Source organism: Etheostoma spectabile, chromosome 23 (assembly GCF_008692095.1).
Source record: "Etheostoma spectabile isolate EspeVRDwgs_2016 chromosome 23, UIUC_Espe_1.0, whole genome shotgun sequence".
Classification (NCBI taxonomy): Eukaryota; Metazoa; Chordata; class Actinopteri; order Perciformes; family Percidae; genus Etheostoma; species Etheostoma spectabile.
The window spans coordinates 10973864-10991662 of record NC_045755.1 but is presented as its reverse complement, the minus strand read 5'-3'; the positions used below and the strand labels follow the sequence as shown (position 1 = coordinate 10991662).

Here is a 17799-nt window from a genome sequence, read left to right as displayed (position 1 = left end):
GAAGTGAGGGGTGACAGCCCGACTCAACAGCCCACAGTTTGGTTCAATGAAACTGTTGTCTGTCTCTTCATCGTCCTCACAATATCTTCTGCTCTCCAGCTGTTTTCTTGCTTCACTGTTGTCCGTAGTGACTGCTCTCGATTTCTTCCCTGTGATTTCCCAGTGCCTTGTTTGCCCTCTCCCGGACCATTATTTGTCCTGATCTTCATGCCGTTGAAGTCTGTTTCGAGGCGAGCGTGGAGAGGATGGTGTCTGACATGAAGGTGAATTCACCTGAGAAACATATACAGTGGCTTGAGAAAGTTTATACACCCAGGCTAAAGTTGATTAAAAAAGAGGATAAAATATCTTTGGAAATTGATCTTAATGCCTTAATTCAAAAACATTAGAAATCCAACCTTTTAAGGCACCATTATCTTCGTGAATGATGTATTGGAATAAAATAAATTTAAAAAATCATCACATACTCTTACCATGCATAGAGATTGGCATGGGGAACTTTCCTAAGATTACTCTCAATCAAATCAAACCACTATTAGACTACTGAAATAACCCATGCCAGTCTCAATGTATGGGAAGGGTAAGTGATGCTATGGGTTAGTTTTAATTACAAAGGCCAAGGAACTTTATCAGGATGCTTATATCCTGGATCCATAAAATAACTGGCCTTAAAAAAATCTGCCTGCCTCTATGGAATTTAACATAGTGGTGGTATACTTATGCCCCTGTTTTTAAGGAAACCTTTATTTATTTACAATACTATTCATTCACCCGAAAATTGGTGTCGTTTAAAAGGTTGGATTTTTCTAAATTGTTTGAATTATGGCTTTAAGATCAATTTCCAATAGATATTTATTCCTCTTTTTATCAACTTTAGCCAGATGTGTAAACGTTCTCACCCTGAACATTCATGTTAAAGGCACCAGAGTGGTGCGTGCTTTTTAGGCAGGAATGCAGCACTAAGAAAGCCAGAGAAATGGAGATGACTGCAACTTAAAACAAAACACTGGAAATTGTATGTATTACCAGATGTAGATTAAAAAAAAAAGACTAAATGTTTTCTTTCCTCCGTAGCATAGATCACTGGTATCACATTTTCACTCACTACTTATTTAATGGATTTTATATTAATGAATGTCCTGTTATTACTTCAAGCCATTGTCAAATATTTGATACAAAGCTAATTAACCGCTGCTTACAAATGTATTAAGTTATCAGCTTCGCATTAATTCTGTTTGTATTTCTCAAATGGCAATGTTTCAAAAAGGGGAAGTCCGGTGACATTCGCACGCAGCAGCTCGAGTGATGCGCTTTACTCACCGCTGAGAAAGGTTAACGGCAACGTTCGGCTTTGGAGACTAACAGGCCATACAATTATAAGATTATTCCCTTTTATGAAAAGGCCCATGTTTTTTTAATCCTCCTGATTTGACGGATAAACGCTACTAGCACCTGTGTGGACAAGGGGTGGGGGCATGCGTGATCACAGAGGCTTGCTCATGTGAATGCAACGACCGTGTTGTTGTTACTTAATTACTCATGGGGGCACTATAGCTTTCACAGAAAATTGGTTATACAGATAGTTAATTGCAATATATTAATAGCTGGTACAAAATGTTGATGGGGGATTGGCAAAATCACTCCTAATGAAAAGTGAAAAAGGGTTTTCAGTGTGCACATGACCTGTAATTCAGAGGAATAGAATACTAAGATTAACAGACGTACTTTTAGTCAACTTTTGCCGCTCTTGTTGGTGCTGCAAAATCCTCTTCAGATCCTCAGGGTCAGAGAGAAACTGCTCAAAACTCCTCGTCAATGGAAGAAATGTCAAACATGGAGCACACCTGGAAAAAAAAAAATAATAAGTGTGATTTTAAACCACAACTGCTGCTCCTTCTTAAAAGATCATCCTTTGCTATGGGATCTAACATTTTTACAATGGCTAATTACACCAACTAAATCACCAGCCAGCATTAGGGAACCAGTGGATGGAAGGTCGGTTTATCTGCACCCGGCTGCCTACCTGTGAAAAACGTGGAACTGGGAGGAACTCTTCCAGTTGGTGGAAGAACTCCCACACCAAATCTGCGCGTTGTATCAAACAAGCTCCATACCGGACTGGGAAGACCTCCTTAAACGGGAAAAAAAAGATATCAAAATCATGTAGATTATTAAGATGATGAACTCTTAAGGTAGATGCAAATAATAATACGTTAACCATTTGAAAATCTTAAACTTATGTTTAAAACTCACTTTGAAAAAATTCTCTCTTCCAGATTGGTCTTCAGCAAGTTGAACCAGCTCCACAAATGCTGACTTTGAAGTCTCCACCTCTCCATCAGGTCCTGTCATAAAACCCAGTTAAAGTTTATTTTCATGCATCATTATCAGTTTTACATTTAAATGTAGCTCCTACGGCTTATACATTTCTGCATCTGATAGTAAGAAACTAATTTGGGGTAAGTATGCGAAACCTAAAGACTGTCTGTCCTCTAGCAAAAGATCTGTTGACATCTACTTATGAGACATTCTGTCTTCATGTAAAATATCCTGTCATCACCATTACCCACCTCTTCATGCATGAGGTTGTAGTCGTCTGTTGAAACTGTTAAGATGATCCTGGATAGCTTTACAGTCAACCTCATCCATCCTCTTTAATAATTCAAGGATGAGCTGAAAAACACAAAATCAGAACATCACGCTTAACTTTCAAAATAATACTTTGACAACTAAACAATGGCTGCATTTACTTAGGCCTTGAGAGGAGCACCCATAGAAATAAAATGGATATAATTTCTTGACTCCACTTTGACTGCTTGATATTAAAGAACAGTAAAAGATGCCCACAAATAATCTCAATAATACCTCCATTCACTAACCCGAGCTCTCAGTCCCAGGATCAGCTGAGTCTTCTGTTTGTAGTTCAGAAGCTCCCGGGACCATCTCGTCACCAACGGTGAATTCAGCCGTTTGTTATACTGGTCTACATTCCCGCTCTGGGCCACCTGCCACATACAGGCTGACATCAACCTCAGTGGAGGAACCAGGAGGCGCACGGATGACAAAGGAAGAGGGATCTACCGTAGGTGCATGCAGAGAACAGAGAAACATCAGTGATAACCCAGTCTAAAACAATATACTACTTTATGCACAATAATATGACAACCGGTCGAGGTAGATGACCGCCCACCCTGAGCCATGGTTCTGCTCGAGGTTTCTGCCTCTTAAAGGACGTTTTTTCCAGGCCTCTGTCGCCTAGTGCTGGCTCTTTGGTGGAATTTGTTGGGTTTCTGTAAATAACTCACAGAGTACTATCTAACCTCTCTTTTATGAAAGCGCAATGAGATAACTGTTGTGATTTAGCGCTATATAAATAAAATTTTAATTGAATAATATTATGTCTTATCTCTCACACATTGAACACCACCCTCCACTAAATAAGGGACACCCAAAACATAATTACAGTGATGTTAGGGCAGCATTAAATACTTTTTATTGTTGATTAAACCTTATTTTCAAACAGTATTCGTTAAGCCAAGTATGTCAGAAATAGAGAAGTACGGCCCCTGTATTTCCTTATTTCCTACAATGAGAGAAGCTCGAATTCTCACATCCTAGAGCTGGAACCAGAAAATGTTGGTAATTTGAACCTCAAATTATTCTCAAACCGAAACATATTCATGTTTGTCCACACACAATGAACATCCATAGGCTGCAGATGACATGGATCTTTCAGACTGTAATAATTGAAGTATGACGAACAGCTGTATCCATTACTTTATTTAAGACATGTATAGATATTTTACTTGTCAACTTGTGCATAGTATGTTTTGTGGGATTTTTCCCTTCATCGGACATACTTTCCCCGTTCCATGGAGAGCTGCGCGCCTTTAGCGGTGGCGCGCATGGCATAGCCTGGCCTGCTCCATTTAACGGTCCGCGTCGCCTCTGTGGACGATGATTGATGAAGCCAGAGAGCCAATCTAACATGGAAATGATGTAGGCGAGGCACTTCGGCCTGCGTTGCATCCCCTCTTTAGCTTTTTCCTGGCCCTTACATTCTGTCTCGCAGACCTTTCCACTTATTAACGGCAGGCTAGTTCATTTCTCCCAGCGTTTTGAGCGATTTGTCGCCAGGCGTTTGACGTAATGTGGTTTGTCTCTGTACTCCTTTAAGACGATCATATATCTGTGGGTAACGGCGGACCTCCTCGCCCAGTCCTTTTCGAAACTAGCATCCATTTTGTTTTGTTTCCTTCTGTTTATTTTCATAATGGACTACAACCAACGTTGGTGCAGCCGCCACCTACTGTACCGGAGTATGTAACATCAACATCAACCTTTGCGTGTCTTCCCGTCGAATTGAATTCAACCCTTTTACTGACGCTTTTATCGGTCTTCTATCATCTTTTTAACTTTTCTTACGTTTTTGTCCCTTTTTTCAACGCTTGACGCTTCTTTCAAGGTGTTCGTCCTTTTTACGTTTTCAAAATAGGCTAACACTAATAACCTAGTTCTTAGCATAACTAGAACCTTATGCTAGAGTTAGTAACTTTTTACTTTTTGAATTTATGGTCCATAAACCTAATTTTATAGGTTTTTAAGTAAAGAAAGCAGAAATTATGATATTTGAATTAAAATTAAGGTCTGTTTGTTGATGGATATCACAGACTGAATATGTCAACTTTTACTCAATACCATTTTGAAACTGTCCTAATATCAGGAAGAAATTGACAAAAAGGCAATGAAAACAGTTAGGTTAGCTCAGGTGAAACCGGTTTTTAACTAACTACGTACGTGAGGAATTCAGGACTAATCAAAGAGATTTTTTTTATTTCGTTGTTTGCTTCATACTTGGAAAGAGTTAAACTCAAGTACCACACCCAGTCCAGCTGGTGGCGGTAAACATTATTAAGTTAGTTTCCAACCGCCATAAAACCGAAAGAAGAAAAGGAAAAAGAAAACGTGAACGTTTCTTTCAGGTTTCTCGTACACCACCGCGACCACAGCCTTTGCCCATCTCATCTTGTCTTTGTACTGTATTTATTTCTTGATGTTATATTTAATCCACTTTTCTTTTTTTTCTTTTTTTTTTTTTTTTTTTCTTTTTTTTTTTTTTTTTTTTTTTTTTTTTCCCTTCTTCTTCTTAAGATTCTATATATCTACTGTATCAGTAAGGTTATTCTATTTATTTACTTTTTTTAACATGCTGTTTTTTATTTTTTTCTACTGATGCCAAAATGTTCATCGAAATTTAAACATGTTTTGTAAAATTTAGAGATTTATAAAAAAAAAAAAAAAAAAAAAAAAAAAAAAAAAAAAAAAAAAACACCACCGCGACCACGACCCATTAAAAACCACGACCGGTAACAATGGCCGTGAGGCTGCATTCAGATGCTACTGGATTTAGCTTTACATTTCGGCAGATTGCTCTAGGTTACCGCGGCAAGCAAACAATAAGACTTTGGAACGTTACTGACGTTATGTGTAATGTAATCATTTTTCAGGCTTCTTTTTGTGACCTTTTAATCAAAAATGAAGCCAATTGCGCTTCTAGTGTGTTGTAAATCTACATTGCCTGGTGATCCGGTCTTCGTCAGCCAACCGAAGAGGGCTTGCCGTGATCTGGACTGAGGCGGATGAGACCAGAACCTTGTTTCTGTCTCTCCTCCCAAAGGCGAGATTTAAAACAAGGCCTGCCATGGTTTTCCTGCAAAATTGCGCTCGCGTTTTTGTTGGTGGGCAATCGGTGATTCATGTTTTATGAATCAGAAATTAGCCGAATCCTTCCATTAGGCTTTCTAATATTTTTTTCTCATCACTACAACCCGAGGGGGACACTGCTCGTTTTTTTTTTCTGTCAGCTTCAAATGGAAATAAAGCGGGGAGCTGAAGTGAAGCAGTCGAGGTGCGTGTAAGGAATAAAAATCACGTTTAATAATGATTACTGACTTTGTTGTCATCAGTGAGTTGACAGTGACCTTCTATTCTGTTGATTATCCCTGCAGTGTGTCTATATGGACCTACTTGATCCATTGAGCTTTATTTACCTAGCATCTCAAGTGGTGCCTTATATCCATCACCCCACCAGAGTTTCATTGATCTGCTGGAATATTTTGCTGTTAGTATTGACTGGAATGTGTTCTTTTTTTTTACTCTAGCTTCCTACAGCAGAAAAGGCACATAGGTTGCTCAGTTGTACAGCATTAACAATAAAGTAAGTTTTGAGTTTGATGGATGCGTTGTCAGCGCATCCGAGAGTGGCACTGTCCGTCATTATTTCAGCGGGCATTTTGCCACTAAAATCAAGTTCACTTATGCATAATGTGCACTTGGCCAGCATGTAACGTCAGGTTGGATGTTGTTGACACATTGCTTGTTGAAGTGTAAATGTATAACTGTCACGCTGTTTTGCAGTTTCTGAAGTGGCTTGGATCAATTTCCTTGTCCGACAACAAAAAGCCGCTATTTGATAGAAGAGAACACTGGTCCTCTTCCCAGCAAACTGTGTTCCAGCATGTCCATTTTTTTGTACAGCTCCTGACATGTGCTATACCAGGTGACAGTTCTAATGAAACGTTGCTTCTTCCATAGCATATAATCATAGCAAAATCTCAAATCCATTACTGCATATGAGATAACCCTTTATGTGAAGATCTCTCTATTTTTTGTTGCATTTGTTTAGTGTGCCACATTGACGTATTTCCCTTACACAAGTAGAAGTGTGCAAACTAATACAATTTTGTGTATTTTTTTTTGTAATATTGTATCAAATTTCGGTTCAATAGCTTTTTGGGGGCTTTTGATCGAATCACACAATCTTATTTAGCAATGAGTAGTTTTATTTATAAAATATTTGAGAGATTGGTAATACATAAATACCCAAAATCATGATGAACCGGATAAAGCACTTCATTACACTGATTCAAAAGTTATTCAAATCCAATCATGGCTAATTTTCTATAATAAGCTATAGATGGTGTGGGCAAATCATAGAATAGACATCTATATTGTCTTACATATTGTATGTTTCCTCACTGATAGGGAAAGACCTGATAAGGAATAGTGGACCATAAAACTACAATGTAACCAATAGAGACGTGTGCAGTGTTTAATGTTACCTTGTGTTATTGGGTTACCTGTTATGGGCGTTTACTCTGCTCTTGCTTTCTACAGGTGTGGTCTTTGAATCATTCACTGTTGCCTGTTGATGCACAGTAACCCTCTCTACAGGCGGGATCAAAAGGGTTTTAATTGTCAGTGACATGAAATGTGATACATCTTTGGTTTTTCACTTTTATTCCTCTTCCTCCACTTTAGGTATGATCTTCCAGTCCACTATCTTCGCCTCCTGCGCGCCGCTTGCAGCTTTTATCAGCCGCAGTGTGGCAAGTAGTGCAGCGGACTTGTGGACCACGTACGATGCTGGAGAGATTTGTTACCATGGTGACAGAACTGGTCCCAGAGCTGATGAGCTATAGTCAGAGGCTCAGCTCATCCTGGGACTCAGGCCAGGGTCAGTATAGATAACCGTTAGTTATACTGAGGTGACGCTTGTACTTTTTTTTTTTTAGATATTTTGTCTCATGATAACAAAAACTCAAGTTAAGAACAATTTCAAATCTGTAAACAGTAGCTAAGTATAGACCATAAGTGTGTATTTCCTGTTATGTCTGTATTTAGTTTCATCCTCTATAAATTCATGTTGGCAGAGTACACCAGGTCAAACACTTAAACGTTTAAACACATGTACGCACAGAGAAGAGAGCAGAGAAAAAAATGTGTTGTGTGGTGTGTGATTCTGTGTAGCTGTTTCTGGAGATGTGTCGAGGTGAGCACCCCGTGACATGCAGACCATTCAGCCACAGTTGGACCGAATTAAAGCTCCTGTCACACGGCCAAGGATCACCACGTAGTAAACTGTTGATCGCAACACCTGTCTGGTGTGGAAGTTTCCGGGCCAGGTTGAGTGATCGATTGGTCTCAGACTTAATTTCAAGAGTCACCTTTTGGTTTTCTTGATTTGTGTGTGTTTTATAACAGCGAACCATAAACAAGTGGAGGATCTGAGGTGAACTTGTGTAGTTGGTGCATTCATTCTGAGGATCCCTCGAACGAATATTTTTTTCAGGTGAGACAGCACTCGCTCCTTAATTTTTTACTTTCCTTTATAGAACTAAATACATATCCGATACTCCCATAAATCGAATATAACAGAAACTCTGTTTTGCATTTGCAGGAAATCTCCCTGTAATATTTGGATCAAATTATGACGCTGCACTGAGATGTGGTGTGGGAGTTCATATCAAGACTCAAGGAGCTGCTGCCAGCTCCAGATTTACTCAGGTGCTATGTTGCTTTTAACTCAGCTTGACATAACACTATCACCAATTACATATACAATGACCTTTTTCTGTAGTGGCAACATCAAGGCCCTCCTAGACACACTGCTGCTGACATTCACGCTTATGTAACCAGTTCATATCCCTATGTTTGTTACCTACCACTCTGCAGTGTTATGTGAATACTGAGGAGGCTGTCAGGCCCGGTGTGGCCCGTGGGAGGTCTGCCTACTTTGTTTTGCCTCTGCCTTTATCCCCCATCAGATAAACCAAAATGCTACACAACAGAAGTATATCACCAGGATAATTGCCCTGTCATTATTTCAACAAGCCGCTTATTTGTTCCCTTTTTTGTGCTAACCGTAGCACTCGGCGTCGTAAGGGGCTCATCTGTCTGCACCCATGACCCAGACAGCTAAAGACAAGGGTTACTGGGTACAGGTGCAATAAACCAGGTGTCTCGGTGGAACTGCTTCATTCTTTCTCTTTTCTCTACCAAGCAGTGGCAAAGTAGAAAAATACAAGTCGGATTAGTACATACTAAAATGTAAAAAAAGGCTCATAGGCTATCACACTATTTTATGTGGGTCCACAGCTCTGCAAGAAGTTTTAATGTGCACTTCTCCTTTTCCTGGCAGTAACACAAGTTCACAGAAACACAAAGTGATATAGTGTGTCAGGGAAAATGCTTAAACCCCATCAGTTTTATTTGAACTTGCTGTCATTCTTTGGCAGTATAGTGATAAATGAATGCAGTAATACTAAAGCTAGTTAACCGGATCTCTCTTTCTTTCAGTTGGCAGCTTTGCTCGGGACGCTCCGTCCTTCCTCGACGACTGTTTACAACCTTTTTTCGCCAGAGGACATGAAGGCTGTACTGAACACCACAGAAACCTTGGCTATTTGAAGAGAAAGGTACGTTGTGCTCTGTAATTGTGTGAGCCCATTGTAACAGTAAGTCAACAAAATGAGCAGTCATCTCTAAAACAGAATATAATTGCTGTTTGAAAGAACATTCTGTGAAAACTCTGTTGTGTCTCTGTACAATTTTGGAAATACCCAGACCTTATTGGACAAAATGCTAAGGGTTTAAATCTTTAATGTATGTTTTTTTAATACTTAATTTCCAATACTTCTTACATATAAGCAAAGATATTACTGTAGGTTGTTTCAATCCTGCTGCAGAGAAAATTAAGAAAGCATTTCTTTTAAAAGTTTTCAAAGAGAATTGGAGATGCACGAGGCCAACAATCATTGTTGGTATATTGTTTATGGTCTTTGCATTTTTGCTAAATTCAACACTTTTCTTGTCAGTTGATGTATGTTTGAACCAAGCCTTGGTCTAATTAACCATATGTGTTCCTTATTGCAGATCCTACATTATTACCGATGGATGACTGCATCCTCCTCCGCCCTATCTCTGCCTCCTGGGACCAACCTGCAACACACCACCTCTTTCCCTGCTCTCAAGATTCAACCCTTTAGAGCACAAAGGACGTTCTCACACTCCCTCAGCACAAGCAGCCGGAGAGGGCAAGCAGGAGGACCTCTGAGACAGTTAGACAAAGACCTAAATGAGACAAGAGCTCGAGCAGCTGGCAGCCGCAGGTTAGAGCGTGAACCTTTCACAGGAGAGGAAAGTGCAAAACTCGTTAGTGCGCAACCATGTGATGAAACCATAGACCTCACTACGTCTGGACTGCGAACCCAGTTCCAGCCCAGACACAGCCAAAGCTTGAGAGAGGACGGTCCTCAGGAAAGGAAGCTGAGCGGAGGTGTAGACATTCCAACAAAGCAAGCCTTTGAAGGCAACCGCTTACCTGTACGATAAGCAAAAATGTTGTTGTCGTTTTTAACACCAAGACATTACAGTATGGTTTCCTATTGTTTTACGGCATGCAATCACTTTTGTTTTATTTCACTCCCTTTATATCACTCTGGTTCCATTGCTTTCATCCACATTAGGAGCATGGCTCTAAAACTGGCAGTGTCTTCTTAGTCACCTACCTAGATTGACATATCTCACAATTATTTATGGATTGCCCAAATGATTTGGCACAGTTACAGTGACAATACTTGGTCTCTGAACAAAACCTGCACAACTAAAGATCCCATCAGCCTCAGCTGTACTTGTTGTTTAGAGCTATTTAGTAAATGTTAGCCAGCCACAGCTAAACTGTGGTCATGAACAAAGTACCATGTACCATTTTTAACTCAGTATGTAGCATGTCATTGGTGAGCATGTTAGGGTGCTGATGTTTAGCATTTAGCTCAAGCACTGCTGTGCCAAAGAGAGTCAGTCTAGTGAATATCTGATTGGGGGTTCATGTATATCCCCCATGTACCTCTTGTTGTTTTAATATTCTGAAAATACCTATTGAACCATAGCTTTAATCTTGTTTAAAGCTCATGTTTTCATCTTTTTCGTTGGACATTGTTGGCTGAATTATGTTCAGATCAAATTTTTGGAATCAAAGTGAGTGACTTTTACTTTGATGGATTAGAGTAAATTTGTCAAATCTGATCATTTAATGTTTTCCACCTCTACAGTATTCGCCGTGGACGATAAGAATTCAGCTGAATCCCCTCTAATTTCAATATGGGAGAATATACAGGTTTGTACAGCTTATGTACAGTGGCTGGTGGGTATATGAGTCTAAGCCTCGGCCTAACTTTCCTTGTTTCATTTAAGACACTCAGAGTTCTTTCCCCAGTTGTGGACGGACCCAAAAGGTTCCCTGTCGGACGAGGAGACGCTCACTCTGCTCGACATCTGGGAAGCACTCGATGCAGCGGGCTTTGAAGGCTGCTTAAACCGTCACATATTCACGCAGATTGCCTAAGATGGCAGAGAGAGGCTACATGAGTAACGGTGGAACAGTGCCAGACCAGGATCAAACGACTGAAGAAATGCTTTCGCAAGAAAAACAGGTTGGTGTTAAATGAGCTGTTGTGCTTTCTCTCTGCTCGCTTTCTCTCCCCTCTTCAATTGGTCCAACTTTTCCTGCTAGTATGTCTATCTGTGATTTTTCAAACAAAAGGAAAAAAGCAAATGAAGCAAATGCTTTGTTGCCTTTCTCCCTTTTCTAACACCAGAGGGAACTCCAGGCCCGGAGTATAAATTTATGAGCACTGAATCGGGTGCTCTGCTCCTCCGCTCCCTCATCATCTTCCGAGGTCACCTAGGATGCCTGAAGAGGTCATGGGTGACGACAGTCCCCAGACGGCGAGGAGGATCTTGCAGTTCCTTAGCCATACGAGCCGCCCGGAAATCGGTACAATGTCACTTCTTCCTTTTACGGTTTAGAGCAGCAACGAAAAAAAGTGAAAACACCTGCTATTATTTCCCACAGCCCAAGTCATGTATTTTGATGCTTGTTCAGTCCAAACCTTAAATAGAATCATTTTACTATCAAATATGACAAAGAAAGCATCAAATCTTCATTATTGCGCTGCAACACAAGAACATTATCTGCATGTTTGCTTGGGGATTGTGAAATACTTAATCTCTTAAATTTCTGCTGAGATTTTTTTCGTCAATCCTTTCTGTCGATGAATTGACTAATTCAACAGCTCTCAGTTTAGTTTGTTTGATTAAAAATTTAAATCAAAGCAGGCGTTATAGATTTTCTTATTTTTGTCTTTATAGCCATATGCGCTTCCTTTTAAAAAATAATCACTATAATATACTGTTATGCTAAATGACAAATTCCAGTCAATTATCACACTTGAACAATGTGATTTTATATTATTTGGAAGCGCACTAGAAGTTTTCCGTGGCCGACCTCGAACGTTGGCCCTCATCACTTGGGGTGGAAGACGAGTGCAACAAGACTGAGAGAATGCTTAGACCGACCATTTTTCTCCATCATATCCAACAAGATGGCCGCCCAGGCTTCTCCCGAACACCAAGCAGTGCCAAACAAGCTGAAAAGGCTGAATCAAATTTCAGGCATTGCTACCAAACATAGTGCATACTCGCGCAAGAAAAGGGGGGAAAAAAGGAAAATGTCTTGATTTTTGTTATTGTGTATATCTGCCTCTCTTCTTATCCCTCGATGTAGCCTGAAGGGACAGGAGCAAGTTGAGTGCAGTTTTACCACGAACTGGGAAGCATTTTATGAAGACTTCCTTCAGCGCCACAGCTTGGAGGAAATCCCAGGGGAGCCTGAAGACATGACCCGTCCGTCTCACATCAGCAAACGGTAACTTTTAAGGTGTCTCTACTGACATTTAAGGGTGGGGAAGCAAGGGTGTAACTTTGGGTTCAACATTGGGGGGTGGGGGTGGGGTTGAAATCACCAATCATGCTAGCCGTTTGTTTCATCATAACACATTCTATGTGTCTCCTTGAGATCCTTATGTTTTCTTAAATTTGTCTAATGATGTAAAGAAAATGTTATTCTCCTGGTTGCTCAAAACTTCTCCAGATTCAAAGGGTTAGTGTTAGGGATAGCCCCAACGCTACCAGTTCTTATTTATCATTTTCATCAGATAGCTCAAATGTAATCAACAACGGTAGTGCTTAGCTAATAATAGATGATTGCAGAATTGACTAAATTAGGGTTTTTATTTTTACTTTTTTTATGTTGTGTCTCTTCAGAGTCTGATGTGGGTGTTCTCGGAAGACAGGGAAAGTCCCCTGGTCAACAAGAACCATCATCCTTCTGAGATCTGGGAGACCCACAGTTGAGGACGATGTCATAATGACATAGTTTTATGCCTTTAACTTCCTGGATAATCAGGCTGAACTGCTGTGTCCACTTCACTTCTCAATCCCTTCGTTCTTTTAATTGATGAAAATAAATCCTAGAAAATGGAGCAGTAATATAATAACCTTACCCTTAATCATGTAAGATGCTTTTTCTTTTGTTCAAATGCAAAGTAAACTCTTTGAGTGTCTCTAGTACAGAGGACCTCCAGTCATAGCTTTCAAGTCTGAGGCAACAAGATAATATGTTTGTTTAAAAAAAAAAAAAAAAAAAAGACGAGAATGTATCCAATCCACATCTGGCTGATTGTTATGTTTTTCTAATATTATTTTTATTGCCACTTTTACTAATAAATTCCCCCACCTTTAGGTCCAGCAGAGCATGAGACGCTACCACACACACGTCACATTTTCACACGAAATATCAGAGAAAACTGGCGCCAACGGCTTACTCCGCAGCGCAGAGCAAGTGCACACCCGGATCAAGCGGCTGAAAGCCAACTCTCGCAGTGTCAGGAAAACCTGAGGTAATGCTGCACATGAATATCATTTTGGTGTGTGTGTGTGTGTGGTGTGTGTGTGTGTGGTGTGTGTGTGTGTGTGTGTGTTGTGTGTGTGTGTGTTGTGGTGTGTGTTGTGTGTGTGGTGTGTTGTGTGTGTGTGTTGTGTGTGTGTGTTTGTTTTTGTGTGTGGTGTTAACACCAGCTCCCTTTGCCGTCTGTGCTCATCCGGGACGACAAGTCGACTTTAATTCCTATGTCTGCTGGAACAAATCCTGGACAGCAGCCGTCAACATCTTCCACGTGGTAACAGACTCCTTGAAATATCAGAAGACTCCAATAGTGAATCATTGACTGAGACAGGTAAAGAAAATCCTCTTATCAATCTCAGTGCTGTGGATAGTTACATTACTGAAGATTACATCTTTTGGCTGATCGTGGGTACACTCATACGTTTTACACCAATAGTATGGACATATGTAGTGTTCAACTAAAAACTAACAAAGTATTTCCCACAGAAAAGGTGTACCTATCATACTTTAGCAGATTTTAGCGTTGCATTCACAATCTTAGGAGTTTTTTCTTGTGTCTCAGAAGTATTTGATGCTTGGGCTTCACTTTACCTACAGTACATTTTCATGTATTATATAACGCAAAATAAACTCACTAACTGTTGAGTTGACAATGAAGCTTTTTTTTTTTTTTTTTTTCTCGAAGAAACGAGAATCACATAGCACACACTACAGTATATTTTTGCTTTACACAAGACAAAACAAAAAGTTCTTGGCTGAAACTACAGTCACTTGTAAAATTTGTGCATTCATACCAAAACGGGTGCCGACAGCAACATGTTTTGTGTTTCCACTGTAAGATGGAGAATCAGCATGTCACAGAAAAGGCACCTAGCTCGTGGTCCGACAGGAACCTGGCGCTCATCTCGATCTGGGCGACGAAGACGTTCAGAGGACACTGAGGGTTTCGTCCACAACGGACACGTTTACGCCGACATTTCGGAGAGAATGCGCAATCTCGGCCACTCTAGACCCCGGAGCAGTGCCGGTGGAAAGTCAAGTCACTGAGGACCAACTTCGACAGTGTTACGACAGGAAGAATGAGAACATCTTTCTCAGTTTGCCTCTTTAATCCGTTTGCAAATATAATCCAATATGACTCTAATGGTTTACAGTGTACGTCTCTTCACGCCTTTCTAGAGTGGAAGAAGAGTAGATTATAGATTTACGACCACGGAGGGGGGGGAGCAATACTGGCCATAGCAGTGTCTTCGATAGTATGACGAAGAGAAGACAAGCCACCAGGATCCATTCAGTCGACTCATTCATTCCACACAGCAGTACTGTGTCCGCCACACATCCAGTCAGTCTTTCTAACTGCCGGCTCCACCTGGAATAGGTTGCAGATGGTGTGAACGCAGCATGGACGGAGCAGGAAACGTCGCTCTCGTGATGGTGTGGGCTGCAGACGACGTGCAGGACAGCTGTAAAACCTGTGTCCGCAACGGGCACATATCGCGACATTCGGAGAAAATGGCTGCCATGGTACCTGAGGACGGCGAGCCGTGCCACTCCCGGATCAAAAAGTTGAAGAGAGTTACAGGCGTTACTGCAACAACCGAGGTAAACAGATGTCTAAGTTGATTGTTTTTTAAGGCTCATTTATGCTTTTTCCCCCTGTTCCTTTTATTTGTAATATTTTTTTGTGCATGTAATAGGTTTAAAAACTGAAAAAAGCCCAAAGTCCACCCTGAGGTTTTCCCACTCCCCACAGAAAACACTGTTCACAAACTGGTTGAACCGCTCTATTGAAGGGTAACCCATTTTTCATCACTTGTAACACATGGTTAAAATGCTTGCATAGTAGCTAGTGTGGAACCCCCTCAACCAGCTAGAGCGGAGCCCCCAAGAGTTCAGATGGTTTGTATCGCCGTGTCCAGAGACAGCGCAGAATTCGTTACGTATGATAGATTAATTTGTTAACAAATAACTTCTCACTCTGCAGCGTCTTGCTCCGTCAAGGTTGCAAAGCTTGTCGGTTGGTTCTGCCTGTGTTTTTGGGACACGACTCTGGTTAGAATAATGTTAGGCTAACCCGAAGCCATGTAATCGCAAGCTAGCAGACTTGTCAGTGCCGCCTACTCGCTTCTGACTGCTAGTAGTCCTTAGACTCACTACTGCGCATTTGCGACTCACAACAAAGATGGGATAGAGTGCATGCCTCACTCTGTAGCCACAAAAAAGAGCTCAACACACAGGGTGAAAAGAGGAGCTGCAGCAATTGCTGACAAAAAAAATATGTTGTTGTTGAAAATTAACCATGTAAACCTATTTCTGATATAACCTCTAAATACAATCATGAACCTGAATAGCATAATAAGGTCGGTGAGACATTAATGTTTTAATACATTATTGTTTCAAATATTAGTAACACAAATTAGCTTTGTTGGTCCTCGAAATAGGGCAGTTAACGCTTATTTAAGGCCATCGTTTCCAGTCCCGATCTTGCATTTCATTTTCATTTTCCAGAAGAGGAGGACGCCCACCGTGTTGCGATACTTCACCCTGCTGGCTCCGTGGCGTCGTGCTCTGTGTATGCGATGTGGAGAGTACTGCTTCTGACACCGCCTCGCAACCCTTATTGAACCTTAAGATCCTGACATGTGTGGTTCAAATATGAGCAAATATATTTGTGTCATCACATCCTCGGGACAATGTACAAAGAAAACAAATTAAAGCTTTAGTGGGTAACTACATATACTATGCCATATCAGTCATATAAAGCTAATGAAGACATGGCATGTTAGAAATAGTGTGTCTGCAACTTTCGCACGCGAAACTCAAGCAAAGATAATTTATCTCTTCTTGGCGGGTGGGGGCGGTGCGCGATCACGGAAAGGTTTTATCATGTGATGTGCCGACAGGTTTGTTGATTACTTTAGAATTCCTCCAGGTTGGCGGCAAAACTGTGCACTATAGCTAAAGCTCAATATAAATGTGTTGTTCCTCCACTCAGACGATCATCCGTCTGCCAGCCACCCCTCCGGCCACCTGAGCAAGAAGACGCCCTGGTCGGACCAGGAACCCCACGCTGCTCGAGATCTGGGGTAAGACGACGTCCAGCTCACCCTGAGGGGCTGCCTAAAGAACCGCCACGTGTTTTGAGTACATTCTCCGAGAAGAGCGTGATGGGGAGTCCTGAGGACCTCCGAGCAGTGCTACACCCCGCATTAACGCTTGCAACATGATTCCTCCATGAGAAGTCAGTGATGGACAAAAACTATTGATTCTTTTTTCTCCAAACACATTCATAATTGATTATTGGTATTGTGTAAATAACCAGCCTCATATCAATTTGGTGGTAAATGTCAAACAAACCTCTTGAAAATATCAACAAATCATTTACGCTCTTTTATTGGGCAGTTTTTGGTAAATAGAACAATCATTGGTTATTGTCAATTTAAAAACAAGTCTCAATGGTTATTTGTTTTTTGTTTTGACTGACCATTTGAAACCATTTATGGTTTTAAAATTGACTATGCCTTGTTTTTTCCTAGAACATTGTGACTTGGATGGTGATACGTTTCAGAGAGAAGAATGCAACTCAAGTTATTTTCATGTTTAAATTCAGGGAGGATTATAATTCTTCAGCGAGATGGATGAAATTTTCAGGAGGTAGCGGAAAGTCTCTCCATGTTCAGAAGAAGCTGCAGAGCCAGGTGATGGTGGTGAGCATCTCTTTCATCGTATCCGATATTTTAAAAAAAATATTCTTAAGTGTTTGATTATACTGATGTGTTTAATTGAATCATTATGACAATAACTTCATAACTCAGCTAAAGATTGTGAAGATAACCTGTAAGTTTAAAGTTGAGCTTGGTACTCTGCTCCTCGGGATGTAGATTTGGTTGAGTGTGCCACTGCCCAATGTGAGGCGAGTACAGATTTGAGTCGCGCATGCTCAGATGTAAACGGTTTAGAGCATAACGGTCATACCCAATGAGAGTCGAGTCAGACCGGCTCTGGTCGAGTGCAAGTGTGAGTTGCGCGTGCTCAGATTAAAACGGTTTACAACATAACCATCATACTGAAATTTGTGAATCCATAAAATAATAAAAACTTTTCTCATTACAAACAATAACAGAAGATGGGAATCACTTCAAAAACATTTTAGCTATCTTTGATTGTTTGATTGCTAACGTTGGCTCAAAACGCCATTCAACTGACAGCCTTTG

At 40.7% G+C, this 17799-nt stretch overlaps 2 protein-coding genes across 2 annotated transcripts in view; one reads left to right on the top strand and one right to left on the bottom strand.

The window, feature by feature from the left end:
- zgc:113263 (uncharacterized) overlaps positions 1 to 17799 on the bottom strand; it is a 46616-nt gene that overhangs the window by 20351 nt on the left and 8466 nt on the right. The window lies entirely within an intron of this gene.
- Positions 1 to 17799, top strand: part of LOC116672859 (uncharacterized) — a gene marked incomplete in the record, with an annotated part of 21702 nt that overhangs the window by 2193 nt on the left and 1710 nt on the right. Inside the window, 1 exon segment of the mRNA XM_032504826.1 lies at positions 17252 to 17292. Within this exon segment, the coding sequence (XP_032360717.1) occupies positions 17252 to 17292 (41 nt within the window).